Source organism: Peromyscus eremicus, chromosome 2 (assembly GCF_949786415.1).
Source record: "Peromyscus eremicus chromosome 2, PerEre_H2_v1, whole genome shotgun sequence".
NCBI lineage: Eukaryota > Metazoa > Chordata > Mammalia > Rodentia > Cricetidae > Peromyscus > Peromyscus eremicus.
Window position 1 is genome coordinate 119,068,864 of NC_081417.1, and position 12,271 is coordinate 119,081,134.

The 12,271-nt window shown below is 46.1% G+C and overlaps 1 protein-coding gene across 5 annotated transcripts in view; it reads left to right on the forward strand.

Annotated features, from left to right (window-relative positions):
* Window positions 1-12,271, forward strand: part of Dab1 (DAB adaptor protein 1) — a 385,138-nt gene that overhangs the window by 344,983 nt on the left and 27,884 nt on the right. For 3 of the 5 annotated variants that reach the window (XM_059254601.1, XM_059254602.1, XM_059254604.1), the window contains 2 exons: window positions 11,684-11,734; window positions 11,826-11,873. The exons of the other annotated variants lie outside the window; for them this stretch is intronic. In XM_059254601.1, the coding sequence (XP_059110584.1) occupies window positions 11,684-11,734; window positions 11,826-11,873 (99 nt within the window). The remainder of the gene's footprint in view (window positions 1-11,683; window positions 11,735-11,825; window positions 11,874-12,271) is intronic. 5 annotated transcript variants of the gene reach the window in all.

Consider the following 12,271-nt stretch of genomic DNA (forward strand, 5'->3'; position numbering starts at 1 on the left):
GCAGGGATGACAAATAAGTATTAATAACAAATATCGAGCACCCCACTGTTCTAGGCACCATGCGTTGTTATTTCAAAATTGTCCCAAAGTATTGTAACAGTGGGTGTCCTCCACATCCAGTGGGGTGCTGAGGAACCAGAGCATTAAATCGCTAAGAAGCACGGCTAAGCTGTCTCTCTCTCATCCACCCCTTTGACCCTGAAGCTAGGGTGACCTAGTTTATTCTCCAAACTGGTCTACTTCCAAATGAAAGGGGAGGAGGGTCGCTATTAACAATTATATCAGCACAACAGGCTTAAACAAGGTCTGCCTTGGGCAAACCAGGGTCTTGGGCTGCGCTGCCCCAAACTGGTGCATTTTTCTGCTGAATCACATAGCCTCTAAAACCAGAATGCTTGAGACCCAAAAGCTGGAGGCTTCTGGCCATCTTGCTCCTGCGGTTTTTTGTGGGTGGCACTTCCTGTGCAGAAGGAAGGACAGCGGGCTCTTCCACGCACAGGTGCCGCGCGGCTGCTCCTTCTGCAACATCCATCAAGTGACTAGGAGATCTGGTGTGTGGGGTATCCGTTAACTGCTACTGCTGCTGCTGTGAATCCGTCATTATTCCTCTAATACAGATCATTAACATTCACAGAATCTTAACTACAGCATCTTAACGAGCAAAGCTGTAATATACAGCTTCCCCATAAATATCCATCGGTGCTGACGCGCCTTCTCTCTCCATACAGTAATTCCGCTGCTCTGGATAAATCATCCTGTTGTGCTTCTTTCTCTCTCCCTAACTGCCGTTATTAGTGGTTACAGAAGAGTAATGAACAAACTCTCGTCAAAGAAAAAAAAAAAAAGAACAAGAGCTAAATGAAGGATCATGAGGCATGAGAACATATATATCAGTGACAGTCCCAACTGAAGGGAACGCAAAGCTTATTTTCTGCAGCAGCCCAGAGAGGAAACAAGAAGCCAGCCTTTGCTGACTCCTTGCCAGGGTCCGGGCTGTGCTCAAGATTTCACGGCTGCCCCTGTGATTCCAAAGACTGTGTGGCAGGTCTGTCCTGTGTGACTTTTAAAATCAACACTTCCAGCCCTACCCCCATAGATACGATGAAGCGTGTGTGTTTCTATGAGACTTCCCAAGGCCCAGCAATGGACTCTAACCCTCCATGAGTTTATGCAGTTTAATGAACATGACAATTATTGTTTTGTCTGTGGTGTGCACAAAAAGATTGAAAGCCAGATGATAACAGTGGAGGGAAACTACTGGAAGGTCTATTTCTGGAAGGTCTCCTGTGATGGGGACATTCACATTTTATGGCACTTCCTCCAATTCTGCTTACAGTTCTGTTGGTTTATCATCATTTTCTCCCATGTGAGTTAGCAACATCTCCATCCTCATCTCTCAGAATAGTCCTCCTTCCCACCTTGCACGCTCTCAGGCCACGGTTGCGGTTTCTTCTTCCTGTTCCTGTACTGCCCGGTCTCTGCCTTGTCCCTTTGGCTCTTTGTATGATGTTCTCTGCTCCTTCACCCAGGTGTCCTGGCCCTCTTCTCTAAGCATCTCTGGGGAGCTGACACTTGTATCAGCTGGCCACACCTTCCACAAGGACCAGGCTGTCCTGTATTAGGACTGGCTCCAAAAATGGCCCTCATGTCTGTTCCTTCCAAACCTTGCCACTTACCTTGGTCTTATGACATAGATTATCTTTTACCTTTTGCCCTCTTCGCTATAGCCTGATACTTAAGTGTGTGTATTCCAAAGCTAGCCCACTCTGCCATTTTCTTGCCGTGTGACATGGGACAAGTGATTAGGCTTCTTATGCTTCTGCTTCTGCCTCTGAAAATGGGGGTAGTGACAGTGCCCACGTCAGTTGTGATAATATTAGTTTCTACATGAAAGTGCTTAGAATAGTGTCTGCTGCACGTGAAGAAGCTCCATCTGAGCATCAGCTGGAATTACCATTGCCCTGTACAACCCTCTGCCAGGCCAAGAAGACATGAGGTCTCAATGTTACTGTGTGAGCCATTGTTTCCTTTCTAGTCTACATTGGAGGTTTGCTTGAGAGGAGTGTGTGTGCGTGTGTGTGTGTGTGTGTGTGTGTGTGTGTGTGTGCGCGTGCGTGTGCGTGTGTGTGTGTGTGTGTGTGTGTGTGTGAGAGAGAGAAAGAGAGAGAGAGAGAGAGAGAGAGAGAGAGAGAGAGAGAGAGAGAGAGAGAGAGAGAGAGAGAGAACCAGAAATAACAGTGCCAACCAACTGTGGCCCTACCCAAGATAGACTGTTTTTACTTAAAGAGTCTCACAGGACACACACTACAACATGTGAGGAAGCATGTCTGTGTGAGATCATCTTCGTTCACTAGCTACACAGCACTCCAGAGTAACCTGGGACCAGAGACCAAGCAGGAGAAGAAATACAAACCGGAGTCCAGGTTTCAGAATGGCAGAAGCGGACTGCCTTGTCCCTGCAGGCGTGTGCACAGTGTCCTCTTTGTTATAACAGTCCCGTGTCTGCAGTGCTGGAAGTCACCTCCTGAAACCTGAAATTCTCGAGGCATCTATCCATCATTCTATCCAGCATGCACCCTTCATCTATTCCATGTAGATTGTTGAGTGTCCCCTGTGTGTCAGGCACTGTGGTAAAGATGGGAGACTTAAAAATCAGCCCATGTTTCTTCTTGGACCCAGGTCTCCTTCCGTGGTAAGATCACCAACAGTTAGGTAAGCAGACAAGCGTCAGGGCGTGCTCCCAATAAACCAAACATAGTGGTACAGAGAGGTTTGTCCCAGAGGTGACAACTATGCCAAGATCTGAACTAGGGCGAGAAATCAACCAGAGAAAGACTGCCAGGATAAGGATGGGTAAAGACCAAGGCCTGAAAGTGGACATAACGGTTGGGTGGAGGATGAGAAGAGGGAAGACAGGGTCGTAGTCCGTAGCATGGCAGGAAGGAGTTCAGAAATTGTGACATCCTGTGGGGGAACAGTTCCTGGGTTGAGGGGAGGGGTTGGCTGTGATAACAAGGGTGACGAAAACCCACCAGATACAGTCTAAGGTCACTCGATCACTGTGTGTGCCATGGATGTAAGAGTGTAAGAACGAAACAGCAGCTTGGACAAAAGGGAAGGCTATGTACAGACAGAGGCAGAGAGACCAGAGGATAGTCCAGACAGAGAATCGACACGAATGCCTGGAGCTCACAGCGTCGGAGGGGTAGATGGGTAATGTTACAGCAGGCGTGTTCAGTGTCCCCCAAGGGCACTAAAGGCATGTTTGCAAGAGCGGGGCAATTGGGAGGTGCCAGGCACTGGAAGTTTACCCTCAAAAGGAACTGAGGAACTATACACTCTTCTCCACACTTGCTTTTTACTTCCTGGCCATAAGGGAGGTGGTTTAACTCTGTCACACAATTCTTCTACAATGGGTCATTGACCAAAAGCAGTGGAGCCGATAAGCCATAGATGGACCTCCAAACTAGTGAGTCAAAGTCAACCTGGAATTTACCTGGATAGCTTTCTTGAGACAATGTCTCAGTCTGTAGCTTAGGCTGACCCCCCGTGTGATCCTCTTGAATGCTAGCTAGGTTCACAGGCATGATCCATTATGCCCAGCTCTGCCTTTTCTAGGTTGATTTTTTTCAAACTCTTGATTACCATAACAGCAGGAACTAACTCACACATAAAAGTTGTATGCCTGGAGTTTCAGTTTCTAGACATGTGTTGGCGCCTGTGTAGAAACCAGAAGATGAACAAAAAAACAAATTTGGAAAATGTGCTGAATAGTTTTTTTTTGTCAACTTGACACAAGCTAAAGTTATATGAGCAGCGGGAACCTCAACTAAGAAAATTCCTTCATAAGATCTAGCTGTAAGACATTTTCTTAATTAGTAATTGATGGCAGAGGACCCAGCCTATTGTCGATAATGCTATCCCTGGGCTGGTAGTTCTGGGTTCTATAAGAAAGCAGGCTGAGCAAGCCATGAGGAGCAAGCCAGTAAGCAGCACCCCCTCCACGGCCTCTGCATCAGCTCCTACCTTCAAGTTCCTGCCCTTTTTGAGTTCCTGTCCTGACTTCCTTTGATAATAAACAGTGATGTGGAAGTGTAAGCCAAATAAGCCCGTTCCTCCCCAACTTGATTTTGATTGTGGTGTTTCATCACAGCAATGGTAACCCTAATTAAGACACAAGATCATGTTCAGCATGACCTCATGAGATGAGCAGCTCCCTAATGTTGCCACAAAGAATTCAAGGGATGAGTAAACTTGGAAGATTCTGTTCCAGCAATGACAGAAAGCTTCCTTTGACTGTTCCCCGGGGCTGGTGTTGGCTTCTGTTCTGTGAATGGCATTGTGACTGGAAACGGCACATTCTCTGTGAAAATGCTCGGTATGGTTCCCTGTTGCGACACCCCCTGCACCGTGACTTGAGTTAGTCATCCGCAGTTTTCCCTAACCTCACTTGCTGTAGCTCAGAGGGGCAGCTCCAGGGCCTCTTGGTGCGTGGCTCATGGTAGACACTCGGGAGAGTTCACAGGTCATCAGATTCATGAGAAGCAAATCCAAGAAAGAAGACCAAATAGTGAAATGAATTCCCATGTTTGTAAGCTGCTGTCCTGTGGAGGAGGAGGGGAAACCATGTTGCAAGGAGCGGCTGTCAGATCAGCAGGCAAGGGCTGCTGGCTATTTTTTCCTTTGCTGTGACATCGCTCTGTTTGTGATTGCCTCTGATTTGCTCGTCTTCTGCCTCTTGCCACTCGGTTTGGGCTCAACTTCATCCAATATTTCTTGTTACCATTTGGGGACCATCTGGACCTCAGCAGTGGTCTCCCCAAGAAGACATAGCATCAAGGGAAGTGATGGGTTCTGCTGTGTGTCCTGCCCTCTGCCTGAGAAGTGGGCTGAGAGCCTGTCAGCCTGCTGACAGGAGCCAATTTCACATTCCTGTGACTCCAATTCACTCCCTTTGCGAGTCCTGAAGCCATGCCAAATCTTGTTAGGAGGTTTTGAAAACTCCTTGAGTTTTGGCTAGTGTGGACACAGGATAATAGATTTTTAAAAGGAGAAGGGAGAAAGGAAGAAAGAGTTAGGAAGAAATAACTGAGCTTTTGGAAACCATTCCCCTTCGGTTTCTAGTTTTCTGATCTCATTGTCCCTGTACGAGTCTGCTTGTTCTGTCTGAAGCCATTTAGAAACAACAGAGTCATCTCTCAGCCTGCTCCTCCAGCCAAAGGAGGGGAACAGGAAGTTCTAAGTCCTCCTGTTGATGTTGGATCTTCTGGCTTCCACATGAGGTCACAGATTGGATAGAGGTCCCAGAAGTCTCTAGGAGTGCAAGTGCACAGTCCTTCCTAGAACTCCTCAGCAGCTGAACAGCTACAGGATTCTCAGTGCTTCCACCCCAGCCCATCACTAGCCCTCTTGGTGTCACCACTGAAATAGCTGCATCATCCCCTGTGCCTGTAGGATCCCACCATCACCACCATCTATTCCCTAATATGCTGTGGCTCAAAGTCTTCCCAACATCGTGCATCACCCACCTATTGAGACTGAGCTGGATGCTGTGTGTTTAATGGTACAGACAGTGGGTAGGAAGTAGTACTATGCACTTGAATCATGTCATGACTTTTCACTGGGCAGCACATACTAAAGGCTGTGCATGAATTGTCTCATTAATAACCCTGGCTGTGTGTAAATTGCCTGGTTTCTCTTGTTTCCCTTGCGATAGAAGGGCAGGACCATTGTAGACACTTAGTGGGTCAAAGATGATTAGTAGATGGACATGGCTTGGAGGAACACATGACTCTCAGTCACATGGCAGGCATTACCATCACCACCCCCAGTTACTCAAACACTAGTACCATCATTTCTCAGCCAAGATAGTCCACAACTCCTTCACTTTGTCACTGATATCCAGCTGTTTGTATCTCCCTACAGAATCATTACTAGCCTGTACATGGTTCCATAAACCTTATCCCCATGTATATTTTTATATTGGGTATGTTTGAGAAAATTTAGGCATAAAAGCCTGGAGACTCTCTGTCACATCCAAAGGAAACTGTTTCCCCAAATTCTGGTGGTTAAACAAAAGAACAAGACAAAAAAGGAAGGAAGGAAGGAAGGAGAAGGAGGAGAAGGAAGAAGAAAGAAGAAGAAGAAGAAGAAGAAGAAGAAGAAGAAGAAGAAGAAGAAGAAGAAGAAGAAGAAGAAGAAGAAGAAGAGACAAACAAACATTTCTCAGGAACTTGTGAAGCAAGTCCCGCTTTGCCAAAGGAGTCATGTTCCCTTTCACTGGCAGAAGGAACAATAGTTATCTGTAATGCCTGTTAGCATGTCAAAACACATGCTGTTCCCCATGTTCCCTCAGTATCACAAGTACCTAGCTCTTCTTTGGCCCACATGCTTTATTTTCATCTCTCTCTCTCTCCTCTCTCTATCTCTCTGCTTCTCTCATGGCCAGGTCCAGTCTCTGGCCATGTTCAGTCTGCTTCTTTCTCTCTCTGCTCTGCTCTTCCAGACGCCTCTGGCTGTTCTCTCCTGCATATCTCCAATGGAAACCTTCCCCTTATCCATACCATGGAGCACTCAGTTCATCAGTTTATATAGTCTTCATGTCAGAGGTGGCAAGAAGAGAAAAGAGTTTGATGGGGTGGATCCAGAACAGTCCACTCTTGTCCCTGTTCAAAAGTGGAGGAAAGTTCACAAGCAGGAACCTGGGTGTCTGTATGGGGGGTGGGGGGTTTCAGGACTGAAGGCGCTTCCCCAGGATGTGGCCAGACAAGGGACAGCATTTTGTACTGAAGCTGCTGTTCCTACATCTCCTTCCACTCCCCTGTCTCCTAAAACCATCCGTTCTTCTCCTTTAAGCCACTCTGCTTTGAAATGCAGGCACATCAGGTTTTCTTCACATGAGATGAAAATGGGAAGATAAAGAATGTAGACTCGGAGTCTTTGCCTGGGCTATCCCTGCCCCTTCACACCAGTCTTCTGAGGTCTGTTTGGTGTCCTGGGTGAGCTCTGTCCCCTTCATCACTTCTCACAATGCCAGCACAGTCAAGCCAGGCATGGTGGCACACACCTGTAAACCCAGCACTCCGGTCTCAGAAGGCAGAGGCAGGAGGATTACTACAAAGCTTGTTCTACACAGTTCCAGACCAGAACATAGCAAGACCGTCTCTCAAAATCTCAAAAGAGCAACAACAAGGTGCAACTTCAAGAAAGTAAGATGTCATGTTTTGTTGTCTGAGGGACTATAGACAGAGCCTACCATGTGCTCTTTGAAGAAGGATGCCATCTTCATTACGGCATTCAAGCATGTCTGGTCAAGCGTCCAGACATTCCTCAGAACTGTCCTGCGACAGTAGCTGGCGGAAGAAGGGCTTTGGGCTGCAAAAGGAGTCCCAGGATGGGGTAATTAGAGACAGGATTTCAGTCACCCCAAAGCCAGGTCTCCATGCTAGCACTACCCCCCCCCCATTAGACTCTGGCGCTGAGTCTAGCAAGAGTGTCAAGCCCCACATCTTGTAAGGCCTGGCACGCTCGGGCGTTAACTGGAATTCTATTTCATTTGATTGTTGATGAGGCTTCATGAATTTCCACTTGAAACTTCCCTTTAAATGCCCCACAAGTCCCTGGCTCTGGATTAGCCCAGACAAGGAGAAATCTGAGATCCAGAAAGCGGTTGCTATCTGTGCAAACTGAATTTGATGATTTCATGGTACTGCCTAGACATAGCAAGGAACTGAACTCTCCCAAGGAAGAATTGCAGTCAGTGCAAGTGTGGAAGATCCTCCAAAAGAATTGAAGAAACTGCACACGGATGAGGTGTCTAAGTGTTGAGAAAGTGGCCATCACTGGAAGTATGGCTGACCTCTTCCTTTTTCATACATTTTCTGTCTGGCTGTGTTAGCTCCTGCGGCTGTCACTAGCCACATGTGGCTACTTAAGTTGAAACTAATCCGAAGGAAGTTTTCAAATTCACTCTCATTAAGCAGATCTGCAGAAGCTAGCATACGCCTCTCTCCAGATTGGACAGGAGAAATGCAGGACTTTCCATCATCATAGTTCTACCAGACACTGCTGCTCTAGGGTAGAATCCCAAGTCAACATCACAGCTTATCATCCTGCCTCAGCTGCCCCTACCCTATTGTTCAGTTGCCAAGCAGAGCTTTTCTTGACTGTCTCCTAAGAAGTAGAAAGTGGCCATCTCCTCTCTGCTGAAGGTGGTGAGGAGAATAAACTGCTAGTATCCCAGTGAGAATTAGTCTTAATTAGCATGTGCCTTGCTTGTTAAATCATGCACTCGGGAAAGTAGCATGCATTCGGGTGCCTGTAATCACTAGGTGTCCTTAATACTACCCACCTGTGCACAGTTACAAATCACTTAAGTTAATCCATTCCTCCTGGGCCCTCTAAATGGATAATCGAATTGATTCTTTTGCAGCCTTGGCCTAGGTCCTAGTTTAGAGCTAAAAGCCTGTGTCCTCCCATATGAGCACTCCTGTCCACCTTGGACGACAAGGACCACACATCTTGGCCCTGCTGAGAGCACAAACCATGTATTAGTTAGTCATCACCGTGTCTCCAGCACCTGCCTAGGTCCTGGCAGGTGGGAAATACACTGGGAATGTTTGTTGAAGGCATTAATTAATCCATTACCTAATCAATCAAGATGCCTTTGGTTCTCCCAGTAGGATGTTCACTGATTATTCCTGAAGAGAATTCATTCCCCAGCACAGCAATTTGAAAAGCCAGCCACACATCAGAGTCACTGGGGATCTCTGGAATCCTGGCAAAATCAGCTGCCCCCCCATACCCTCCCCTCCAGCAGAATCAGAGATCAGAGACTGGGGCTCAGGTCTCAGAGTTTTGTAAACGCCTCCCCACAGGATTGTGCTCTGCAGCCCAAGATTATATTATAAACCATGTCAAGTTCCTGACTTGTCAGCCATAAATATGATTTCATCGTTTTTGATATTTGTGCCCCACATCCTATCTCATCCACAGTCATTTTTACTGCAAGAGCACCATCAATCTGATCCTCTTTCTCCCCTTCCTCAGTTGTGGAACCATCATGCCCCTACTGTGGGAAAGGAAACTCCCCATAGGAACTTTATTTTGGTGTCTTTATGAAGAGTTCTGAAACAGTGTAGGAGAATATAGTCCCTTAAATCTCTCCTCAGAATGTGAGGTCCTGGGATATTTGTCACTTTTAAGAGTGATAATTGCAGATAATTGCTAAGCCAAGCTGTAACATAGTGTTAAGTGTGGGTAAAGCAAGTGCTGGGGGTGTGGGACGCAAGGGGATGGATTCCAGGCCCTAGACACGGGTCACAGCTGGGAAAGGGGTCATTGCATAGAAGTACCTCTCCACTGGCCAGATGAAGTGCACTGTCACCTACGGCCACACCAGACAGGAGGAAGGAGCCTGGGGCATTGACCAAGCCAGAGTCAGACAGCAGAGAACCAAAGGTATCAGAGATACCACCTAGAAGAAGATGGTCTGCTGAAACCGCCTAGGAACAAGGCCAGGAGGAGGAAATGGAGTCAAGAACAGACTAAAGGTTACTCATTCTAGTCCCAAACACCATGTAACAATAGTTTCCTCATGTTATAAAGCCTGTGTAGAAATGTTGTTAAAATGAACCAAGAGATAGGAGATGATACTAAATAATGGCTCTGGTTTATTTAACATCTACATTGTGACTAATACCAAACAAAACCATACATACATCTCAGTAAGACTCAGAGAATGGCTTTTTTTAGGTATGTGCTACCTAAAAATTGAGAAAGGTGAGGCTCCTTGACTTCCAGAGTCATGTGGCCAAGAGGTGGCATGACTAACTCTATCTATCTATCTATCATAGGTAGATATCTATGTATTTATACATAGATAGATGTGTTCATCTAGATTCCTAGACTGATCTTCTTCTGAATGTACAGAAATCACCCATCACGCCTCACCTCTGCAACTCCCCAGAGGCCACCTCTTCTGTCACCAGGAAGGTGACAGCTGCATGCGATGCTAGAAGTCCTCCCACGTTTTCATTATGTGGGACATGGTGAGGCTTTTATGAGACTCCACCACGGGCTGTTTTTCAAATTTATTTAATTCATCCATCATGTTCTGAAGCCATTTGCTTTTTTATATTGGACAGATGTAATGAGATTTTGGACACTAAAAAATGTTTTTATTAAAAGTTATGACCCAGAGCTAGTTGGTAGGGGCCCTGCCATAAATCCCCAGGAGTATTGGAATTTATAAAGGATGTAGCGACATAACCTTAACCTTCTAGGCCACACCATAGATTACATGGTCTCCTAGACTGTTGCTCTCTTCCCACAGCCCCACACACCTGTGGCTAAATAACAATACTAATAATTATCAGTGCCAACAGGAGTGGAAGGAGTATTTCTGTAGTTATTGCAATCGTGACTTTTCATCTTGTCATCGCCACAGGTGAACCATGGGGAGACAGACCCTGGTGGAGACAGGTGGCAGGATTTATGGATGGTTGTTCTGAATGGCAGTGGTCCTGGGCATGTTGATTCTCCTGCCCGGCTCTACATCCTGTGGATGGGAATGAGGGAAGTAGCAGTCACAATTTCTGTGGACAGAGTGCAGGCGATTTTGGCAAATGGGGGACAACAGTCTCCCCATTCCTCCATTGCCAACACTGAGCCCTACTCAAAATTAGGAAGCCCTGTCATCTCTCTTCACATGCGCAATGACTCAATTTGAATGCCAGTAGATACAGACTCTACTAACATTGAGCTACTTGGAAATTATCCAAAGAATAATTAGCTTGTATGTATAGACCAAAACAATGTTATTAAAAATATGCCTGTGTACTAGATATTATACATTTTGTATGATACATAATATATGCAGTAGAATTAAAAGTTAAGGGAAGAGTTAGTTTTGGCCAGCTGCCAGCCACTTGTTCATACGCAGATTCATTCATTCCTGTTGGCCAGTGTTATGTGTTAGACCCTCCCTTGGGAGCTGCAGGGCATTTGGGAATGAAATGCACACATGAGAGAACTCTCAACAGAACAGGTGCAGCTGAGGTTCTGAGGACTCTAAGAGGAAGGAGTTTCATAGCAGAGGTGGCATTCAGCTGGGCTTAGGAAAGTAGGGACCACTGAGCTTAGCGGGGTGGGAAGAGATTGTTGAGTAAAGAGAAGAGCTGGCACAAAAGATGGGCACAACTGGTTGGTGGTGAGTGTGTGTGTAGATATGTGTGTATATGCATACAAATATGAAAATGTCATAATGGAACTCACTGTTTTGTATACTGTTAACAACTAAAAGAACTGCCAATAAAAAACAGTTGAGTTTGGCTAATATCATATGATGGCACATCTTCATTTTCAAGGCCGACTGTCCACTGTAGACACCTTGCTCTTACCTATAGGCACTGCTGCACCAAGCTGAGTGGTGTGCATAATTACAGGAAGATGGACTTTAGAGTTACAGACATGCTGTTGCTGTATCTCCCAATCAGGCCTGTGCTTTATCATCTGGTTATGCTGAAAACATATCCCAGGGTTTTCGCCATACATCAGAATCTGCTCCCGCCTACTTGAGACCACGGGAGTGTAAACCATAGCTACCATCATCATTAAACTCATAAATCCATGTCATTTGTATGTCATTCACTCCCTCCTCATTCATCATCCCTTGCACTTGCAGAGTAGCCAGCCATTGGACGATTTTGAAGAGCGCTTTGCTGCAGCCACGCCGGTAAGAATGAGAGGGCCCTGTCTGTTTAACTGTTTCATGTTGTTGGACCATCACTCATTTCATGTTCATCAATCATGCCTTGTGGTTACAGAACAGAAATCTGTCAGTGGATTTTGATGAGCTGCTTCAGGCAACCAAGGTAAGACCTCCAGGGTCCTGTTAAATCAGAGTTCTTCTGACTATCCTCATGTGTCCGTCCCATCATGTCCTCGTCTACCTGCATAAATGGCAATTTTTCTATTCTGTACTGCTCAAAGGTGCCCATTGCAATGTTCACAGGAAAACTAAAGATGTCATGGGTCCAGTAGTAAGAGTGTATGTACAAACGGTGTGCGTGTGTATGATGAGATACTTACAGGGGAGTGTGTATGTCTGTGTGTGTGTAATGAGATACTGATAAGGAAGTATGTGTGTGTGTGAGTGTGTATGTATGTTTATGTGTGTGTGTGTGTGTGTGTGATGAGATACTTATGGGGGAGTGTGTGTGAGCGAGTGTGTGTGTGTGATGAGATACTGATAGGGAAGTGTGTGTGTGTG